This window comes from Nannospalax galili, unplaced genomic scaffold (genome assembly GCF_000622305.1).
Source record: "Nannospalax galili isolate Female #2095 unplaced genomic scaffold, S.galili_v1.0 scaffold1778, whole genome shotgun sequence".
NCBI lineage: Eukaryota > Metazoa > Chordata > Mammalia > Rodentia > Spalacidae > Nannospalax > Nannospalax galili.
Window position 1 is genome coordinate 7684 of NW_008340648.1, and position 9926 is coordinate 17609.

The 9926-nt window shown below is 37.4% G+C and overlaps 1 protein-coding gene across 1 annotated transcript; it reads right to left on the reverse strand.

The window, feature by feature from the left end:
• Positions 1–420: 420 nt before the first annotated feature.
• Positions 421–1347, reverse strand: LOC103736249 (olfactory receptor 4N5). Its single transcript, XM_008835740.1, has one exon. The coding sequence runs from the start codon at positions 1345–1347 to the stop codon at positions 421–423; it is 927 nt and encodes a 308-aa protein (XP_008833962.1).
• Positions 1348–9926: the final 8579 nt, after the last annotated feature.

A 9926-nucleotide genomic window follows, 5' to 3' on the forward strand; every position in this document is an offset into this window, starting at 1 on the left:
CCAGACTGCTCAAACCTTTGGTTCCCATGCTATTCGTTATGCCTATTTTGTCTCAGATAATCATATTGTGTTTGGTTCTCTTCAGATCATTGTGGAATCAGCTAAACATCATTCAAGATGTTGCTTTACAGCCAAAGCGAAAGAGCTTGTCATGTCTCTAGTCGATATCTTCTGTAATACTTTTCTGAATTACACTTCTGGTGTGTTTTTCTAGTTTCACAGTTTGGCCTGGCTTCATTTGCTCGAATTTAACCCTGGGAGAACTAGAATGGTACCTGACTCATCCGTGTGCTTAGATAGTGTCAGAAAACTAGAAGTATCTACCATAGTGTTTGCCAGAGAACAGATTCGCTGCATGAATGAAGGAATGATTTAAACTGCCATGTCTCTCTTTTTAATTTTTTCATTCTTTGATATCATTCAGCAGACCACGTACTGATTTAACAATTTCCTCATGGAAGTTTTCACTTCCCGGTTGCGAAGTGTATAAATCACAGGATTCATCAAAGGAAAGATGACTGTATGGAAAAGAGAAACAACTTTGTCAGCTTGGAGAGCCTGAGAGGGCCGAGTGTAGATAAAAATAGCAGGTCCAAACATGAGAAACACAACGATGATTTGGGTGGTGCATGTGGAGAGAGCTTTGCTCTTCCCTTCGGAGGAATGTCTCTTTACGTGGCAGAGGATGGCAGCATAGGAGGCAAGAAGCCCCAGGAAGCACAGGAGGGTGAGCAGGCCACTGTTGGAGACCATCAGGAGCTCTACCGTGAAAGTGTCTGTGCAGGCTAGCTTGATGACCTGTGGGACATCACAGAAGAAGTTATCCAGCTGGTTTGGACCACAGAAGGGCAAGTTCAGGATAAGGGCAACTTGTACAATGGAATGAGCAAAGCCCCCAAGCCACACAGCCAACAATAATGCATAGCAGACTCTAGGGTTCATCAGAGTAGAGTAATGTAAAGGTCGACATATGGCGATGTGGCGGTCAAAGGCCATCACCACAAGTAGAAACATTTCTCCTGCTCCAAGAAAGTGCAAAAAGAACAGTTGCGTGATGCAGCCTTTGTAGGAGATGACTTTTTTCTCACAGAAGAAATCCACAAGCATCCTGGGGGCCACAATGAAGGAGTAAGATGCATCCAGGAAGGCCAAGTTGCCCAGGAAGAAATAAAGTGGGGCTGTGAGTGCAGGGTCTGATCTAATGGTGAAGATGATGAGAAGGTTTCCTGGAAGGACTATGAGGTAGAAAAGTGAAACCAGCACCGAGACCAGTAGTAGAGCTTCATGAGACTGGGTCAAGCCAAGGAGGATGAATTCTGTCACCACTGAGCTGTTCCTGGTCTCCATCCTTGCTAACCTGTAGAGTCAAGCATGTCATCTGTTACACGTGCTTTTTCTTCCATTTCACAGCTCAACTCCATATAAAAACCATACTTGCCACAACCAGTGTGCCATAGTTAGAAAGAGCTCTGTTATCCCCTCTGTCCTGATGCCTTACTAAGACCCTGTTCTTCTGTTGACCTGCACAACTGATTTTGTAGAACTCAGAGTCAAATTTCACTGATATCCAGACTTTTTCTTTTTGTTGGTTCATTTTTCCTGTTATTGGTGGTTCAGTTTTGTTAGAATATTTGCTTGATTTGGGTTCCGTCTTTTACCCTCAAAGATAAACTACAGTTGCAGTTGCTTCTGTCTTTCAGTTCCTATAAACTACCTCTTTCCTGGTTGCTCCTTTCCAATTTGATTTCCAAATTTGTGAACTTTTTCTATCACATTCTCACACCTAATATGTCATCAGGATAGTAAGTAAAATCTACGCTTTCATCTCACTTGCAGGTGCCCCTCGCTGTACTCTCTATCCTGACCAAACCCACATCGATAGCCTGCTCTTAAATTCTTGGTAATTTCCAGACTCAGTTACTTTTGATTTATCTATAATCTACTTACATTCCAAATCTCAGTATGTGACCCAAATCATATCTTTCTCACAAATATTTTGGCATAGCATGCCTCTTAACAGTACATGTAAATTATTTTGACTACCTCAAGTAATTAGAGCTGGAATTGGACATAAAGAAAATATATTCTTGTATATTCTTTAGCGAATTAAGAAAATTGAAACATTTTTCATTAATTTTAAATATCGAGTAATTTTATTTTTTTGTTTTTGTTACTAAATGAGAGAAAAATGGCTGTGTATTCCTTAATTAAATGTATCAGGAAATTATTGTTTCATGAATTATTGGCACTTTGCTTAAACGCTTAGCAAACTATGTCATTCCTTATCAAACCTTCTTCCTCTGTATCTATAGCATTCTTTAGTAAGAGCTATTATCAAGTTGGAGAAATCCATCATTAAGCTTTAGTCTGAATGCTATTTTTCAGGATAGAATGAACTCATTCCATGGTGTGCCCATTCTGATTCATTTGGGTACATAAAATAGCAGGGATTTTTCTATATTTTATTACAACCTGTGTTATTAAAAACTTCTTATATTTTCAGTGTGATCTGTTTCCGACCATAATTTTAAAAGCATTTTATCCATAAATATCATATACTTTGATACTGTACATACAACATTGTGTGATTATATACCTTAAAGACAGAGTCGATTACAAAAAATATCATTGTAATGTGACATGAAATGATGCTCTTAAACTTTGACTATATTTACAAAGTAATACAATTTGGAGATTATAAAGCAATGAGTTACTGAAAATAGTACAACATAAATCACCTAAAAATTGTATTATATGAAGGGAGACTGTCACAATATAATTCATGTAAACTCTCTAGAAAAGGAACATCTAAGAGCCATAAAGTCTATCAGACTTAGGACTGAGAAGGAGAGTCACAATGTACAATCCAATGAAAATCATCTAGAGATAAACACAATTCCATAAATAAACATGATGAACAGACAGTACACTTAAATTGTACTCTGTCATATGTTGATTGTGCTGAAATTTTCTATGGTGTTATTAAATATCAGGGAGGACTTTCAAAGGGGATAAGTTTTTATTTAAAAGATTTCAGAAATTCTCTAAAACTTAGCCAGTTGTGGCCTTCTGTGTGAATTACACTCTGTTGTTTGAGAAAGCTTTGCTCTTTGGAGTTGAGTGATGTATTGGTATTCTCTCTACAACCTGTTCCACTAGGCTCCATGAGTCATAGGCATAGAGGTTCCACTGTAGATGTGCCACTTAGGTCTGGGCATCTCTCAGATGTATATTTTCTGTGTGAACAATTGTGGAACTCTGTGATAGTCTCCATCTGTTGCAAAAAGAAACTTGCTAAGTTTTAGAGAAAAAGAGACTATAGAGTTCATGTCCCTGGATAGGATTCCTAGACTAAATCTCACCCAACCCAGGGATCAGGGACCATCATACAAGAGGGGAAGAAAGATAGTAAGAGCCAGAGTTGGTGCATGAGCATAAGGAATAAGAAGCTTTCAGGCCTCTGGAACTTGTCATGAATGTACAACAATGGTGACAGTACACACAAGTCAGCATGGGCTGACTCAATCAGACAAAAACTCAGCATATAATGGGGGAAATGGGCAGCTGGCCCCAATCCTAGCTAAGGAACTATTAGCAAATGATTATTGTGGGGTGAGAGAGAGAGTAGACCTTCTTTAAGGGAGTGGCTCTAGAGAGGCTGACTAGACTCCAGCGGATGAATTTGCACCGAGGGACATGTGGATACAAATGTTTAACCAGATAAGACTTAACATATATGACAGAGTACCTGAAATATGGTTGTGGGGGGGCCTATGAGGGAAACTTTCAGAAGTTATTAATATTCTCTCCATGTTCACAAGAGAAAAAGAAACAATAAGAGAAGAAAGCAGAAGACGACATGAAAAGTCCCTAAAGAGGATTCAGGTGATATTTCGGCAGCTCATCACATGCTACTGCTCGAAGGACACATTTGAGCTTAGAGCTGATTAGTAATGTGTATGACTAGCATCCAAAAGTTATTGAGCAAGCTTGTATCATGAACCAATATACTTGTATCCACTGAACCTACTAAGAATGTGCATTCACACACATAGTAAGTGTAAACAAGCTGAATTAGGAAAAATGTTTTTTGATGTTCTTTAAATTAAAGAGCTTCTTTACTTTCATACACTTAAACACCTGTTGACTACACAAGTTATACCACATACCATGCTCTCCCTGTAGAAATCTGTTCAGGAAACTAAGTTCAAAGCTCTTTCTCCTCTCTCTCTCTCTCTCTCTCTCTCTCTCTCTCTCTCTCTCTCTCTCTCTCTCTCTCTCTCTCTCTCTCTCTCTTAATACATTATGCACATTATAGCACTGAATTGCTGTTAGTTATCCAATGTTTCCCTAGGTTCACGGTTCTAAGACTCACAGTTACTGAGAATTATGATCTCTTTCCCTTTTTCTTTGATTTTAACTGCTCCACCCCTGTTACCTAACACAAGAATTCTGTGCTATTTAATGCTTATGATGAATCTCTTAAGCTCTTCTGTTCTCATTTCTTTATTTGTTACAGTGGTTCTAATATTGTGCTGATCACAGAGACAGAATAGAGTTATGACAGACAGGAATTTCTCTGTATGAGACTCAGAGGTAGGAAAAGCCCCAAACACTGTAATGCAAAGGAACGAGTGTGGCAGTCAGGTGAGACAATGAAGGGGTTCTAGTGCAGACTGGGATGGAAGCCTGGAGTTTTGGCCCAAGATCTAATTTCCCTTGTTTCAGCTGATACAAAATAGAATCAACACTAAAGATGTAGGGAAGAAGACAATGTTTCCTTCCTTTTCTCGGGGCTCATTCACAAAGGTCTTGTCAAGAGACTGTGGATATGTGTTCCAGGTTCATGAGGAAAAGGATGAGACTTCGGGAACAAGATCTCTGTCCGTGTTTGTCTTATGCTTCTCTCCAGTCTCTTCCTGGCAATTCTAACTTCATAAGTTCACGTCTTACACTCTGTTTAATGTGTTTTCTTAGTCAGTGATTCTTTATCTTCAGTTTTCTTGAAAGGTATCCCCTATCTTTATGTGTTCACTTGGTTCTCTAAACTTACCTGCTCATTGTGTTCAAGCCTTCTGTTGATCATAAGGGCACAGATGACTGTCCTGATTGCAGAGACTGGCAAGCACGGCAGGGGCTTCACACGTGTCCATTCTAATGGGCTGGTTAGATTGCAAAGGTTTCTCTCCCTCTTCAGTGCTGTGCCTTTCCTGAATATTAACTTCCTCGAAATGTTTTAGTTCAAACTACTCAATAATTACTTCACATTCCCTCGTATTTTTCACTTTTACAACTGATCTTTTAGCAAAGCATGGTTCTAGTCTTTGTTCTCAAACAGCTCTGGTTATTGTATCTTGATAAATATGATGTTATATCTGAAATTCAGACACTATATAATTCTAGAAATGACATTGACTCTTTTAAACTATGTAATTACATCTATAGAGGAGAAAGAATTATATATATATGTAATTCTTCTCTAAAGACTTGACTATCAAATTCAAGCAGCATAATTAGCAAGTAAGCAGTGTCCAAACTGAACTAAGAAAGAATTTAGTCATTAGATAAATTATAGTAAAATGTGATGAATGAATATATTAGTAGACTTGTGATTTTTCTGGTGTTAGTACCAAGATCTCTGATAGACTTATGCAAATGTTCCCTAATTTAACCCAACTCAGGCAGTCTTTCTCAATTTCAGTTCTCCAAGTTTGATTCTTATATGGCTCTGTGCTAGGATTACATGTAAGACAAGAAACACAGTTCAGCTGAGGTAGATACCATATTGCTTGAAAACTCTTAATGCCAATGAAGCTTGTGAAACTGAGCTTACCTGCAATTTTTTGATATAGTGCAGTTCAGTTCTCAGTTTCTTCTTGTATTTCATTTTGGTTCATTTCATGTGTGGGGGGGGATATCAGTTACTTTTGTTAGGTCCAAATTAGCGTTCCGTTGGGGAAAATCCAACTGATACTGATATTTCCAGTTGTTTATACTTAAAATTAGTTCTGAACATCAGATGTGGCAGGAGTTTTGTATACAGACAAAGTAGAAAGTAATACACATCTGACATTAGGCCTTACCTTTATATTGTTTCAACACCATTTTTCTGTTACAATGAATTACAAGACAATAAGATGTCCAGACCAATATACACATTTTTCTGTTCCTTCTTTCTGTATAGTTCTTTTGAAAATGAAAGTGGCATGAAATTTTCACCTTACTTTGGGTCCAATGTCCAATGGTATCCTTTTCCACACGCTGAAAGGAAAGTATCAGATCTTTAAACATATGTTCTGGTGTTGAAGCTTCTTTAAATTGTGAAATCTGCTTTTCAAATTTGTGATGTAAGATAGAATGCGCCTAGGGTTTTCTAAGCACCTGTGGAATACTACCAAAGGGAATTAGTAGAATGCCAACTAAAAGCAGGGGCAACAGTCACATGAACATTTTAAATATTAGATAATCAAAGCGTATGACAGTGTAGACCCCATTGGTCACAATGAGATTTTCAGTTTTCCATTTTAACAGTGAAATGGAAACAGTATATTTAATTTTATAAGGGAAAGCAAAGTTTGTTGCAAAATCCTCATGTTTGCAGTCACATGAACAGTTTAAGTATTAGATAAACAAAGCGTATGACAGCATAGACCCCATTGGTCACAATGAGACTTTCATTTTTCCATTTTAACAGTGAAATGGAAACAGTGTGATATTTAATTTCATAAGGGAAAATAAAACATTATAAAATTCTCACAAATGTTTGCAGTCCATTCGTTTTTTTGAAGAAACTCATTAATGATATTCAATAAGCATGTTTGTGTGTGTGTGTGTGTGTGTGTGTGTGTGTATAGCGCAGAGTTAAATAAAAAGAGAATGTATTATGCCCAGAAATATTTATCAAGAAAAAATGTTCTTTAATAAAAGGTCTTCATAGTACTATATAGACCTGTTAATTTTGGGGCGTGTCCTCTTAAATAAAAGAATCATTTGTTTTGATATTTGGTTTTATATCCATTCATTCTTAAATATATGGTTCTTGTTTTTCTCTATCAGTTAGAGAATACTTCATAGGACTAAAACAGTTAACAATAAGAGCTTTCCCTATTTTAATTTTTCTTGTTCATTTTAATGAAATATGGCTTTTCTCTGAGTCTTTAAAAAGTCAGCTTCATTTAAGTTTTTGTCCCATTCAGCAAAATCTGCTGTGGATGTTTGAAAGTGAATTAAAGAGGCAGAGAGGACAAAGCAACACTTTTTTCAAGTTTCTCCATGAGAGACTATGCCGGAAATAGGCAGCATCTCTGTGCTGAAAATCGATAACTTTTTACTTATGTCAGTACTGCTGTGTGAAATTCTACTTATGATACATGTCTCAAGAGAGACAAAAGAAATGTATCTGAAGTATAAATCTCTAGAAAGACAGTGAGGAAAAGATACATGAGACAAAGACAAACTCCTTGGATAGATATGTGCAAAAGAGTAGAAAGAGACAAAGAGAGAGAGAGAGAGACAGAGAGAGACAGAGAGACAGAGATACAGAGAGACAGACATATTTTGGTATGTGAAAGTCTTGCTTTGTTTTTGTCCTTTTCCCCGTAGTTACACACTTTCCTATGCTCCCAGTTCTTAGTATTTACCACAGACCTTTAGGATAATTAAAAGTGATGACCAAGCTCTTAATTAGTAATCAATAGGCTCCTTCCTTCTGCCGAGCATGTATTTTCATCATAGGTGGTTTTGTAGCTTTAGAAATGAAGTAGTGGACTCACCTGGAGGGGTGACCTGGACCCCAGCCAGAAGGTATAAAGGAGGAGTAGGCAGGAGCCAGGGCTTTGGACAGAGAGCAAAAGCTCTCTACTTTACTTACAGTAATGGGCCTTTTCAAATTTTTTTTATTTTTATTTTTTTATTTTTTTTTAATTAGAAGAAGCATTTCATTACAACAGCATTAACCTATTCAATAACATTTTTCTGAGCTAGGGTACATCTCTCAAAAAATTGGCTACAGTTTTAGGTTTACAAATGAATTATTACGCTTATATAATCTTTAACTCATTATAAACTCTATAAGACATAAGATTAAATGAGGTTCCAACGTTTAAAAAAGATCTCCACTTCGTTGTCAAAACACACAGCTTCATACAGAAAAATTCATTCCAAGGCAATTGACATTGAGACGTTTTCACATGCATTTCTAATCTCTATATACATGACTAAAAAATTTAAAAAAAATTTTATGTGAATGCATGTATTGCCTGCATGTAGGTAAGTACACCGGTGTTGTGCAATGCCCTCGGAGGTCAGAAGAGGCTGTCAGATCCCCTGGGACTCGAGTTACAGACAGTTGTTAGCTGCCGTGTGGGTTCTGGTATTTGTACCCAGGTCTTCTGCAAGAACAACCACTGTTCTTAACTACTGAGCCATCTCTGCACCCCCAGTAATGTGCCTTTTAAACGTCAAGGCCCCAGTAATGGGCCTTTAAACGTCAAGAGAGGACAGAGCCATACAGAAGGACAGCCACAGCTGCATAGCCATAGGAAGAAGAGCCTCTGGGAAAATCCTCTCTTCTCAGATGTCACAGGAGCAGATTATATAAAAATACAAATATCTAAAGAGTGGCTATTATTCATGTCAGAAAGATTCCTGCTGACTCAGCGGCTAACAGCCTCAGTCACTCCACTAGTCACTCCACTGAAGAATGTTTGAATCAAAACTCAGCCAGTAAAATCAGAAATTTTTTGAAAATCTGACTACACAGGGGAACTTAAACACAGGTTCCAAGTGGCACCATACAACAGATAGACTACGCAGGGAAGAGTCAACATTCCTAATTTCACCCATGAAGACTGGATACAGCTTCCGAAGGAGTTCCCTGCAGTGGGCCTGATTGAAGCCCTCAGATAGGCCAGAGAGCTTTCACACTCTCCTTCCTTCATCTCTCTCTCTCCTTCCTTTATTTCTCCCTCATTCAGTACCCAAAGTGGATTTAGCAGGCAAGATCTGTTCTGAAATTCTTGTCTTCTCTCTCTCACTACTTTTTATTTCCTTTCTTATTTTCCATTGCATATTCTTTCTTTGGGAACAGAGGATGGTCTGCTTTGTGGTATCACTGTCCTCTGCACCCCTTAGATTCCCATGGTTTTTATCATGAAGGGATGTTGGATTTTGTCAAAGATCTTTTCTGAATCTAATGAGATGATAATGTGGTCCCTGTCCTTGACTTTCTTTACGTAGATTACATTTGTTGGGTTCTGTATGTTGGACCTTCCCTGCATCTCTGAGATGATGCTGACTTAATCACGGTAGACAATATTTTTGATTTCCTCCTGCATTCAGTTTACAAGTATTTTATTGAGACTTTTACATTTCTCAATAGAGAGAGTTTGGCCTGAATATTTTTTAGTGTGTGTATGGGTCTTCATCTGACTTTGGTATCAAAGTAATACTGGCTTTGTTGAAAAAAAATGAGTGTTTCTTCCTTTATTGTATTACAGTATTTGCGAAGTATTGGTATTAATTCTTCACTGAAGCTCTGGAAGAATTCTGCACTGAATCCACCTTATCCTGGACTCCTTTAAGTTTGGGAGATTTTTAATTACTGCTTCTAACTTGTTGGTTGTTACATGTCTGTTTAATTTATTTGCTTTCATTTTGATTTAACTTTGGTGGAACATACATGTTTAGATATCCATCCATTTCTTTTAGATTTTCCATTTTAACAGAATATACATTTCTACAGGACATCCTTTTGCTTTTCTGAATTTCCTCAGTGTCTTTTTAGAGTGCTTTATTTGTGCAGTAGAGATTTTTGTTTTTGCTTTTTTTCATTTCATTCAGTTCTAGGAATTTTTAATTTCCTTTCAGATTTCTCCCTTGACACAATTTTCATTCAGTAGCGTATAGTTTAGCTTCCATGAATTTAT

Excerpts from the sequence above, each read along its gene's own strand:
- LOC103736249 (XM_008835740.1), bottom strand. The coding sequence starts at position 1,347 with ATGGAGACCAGGAACAGCTCAGTGGTGACAGAATTCATCCTCCTTGGC.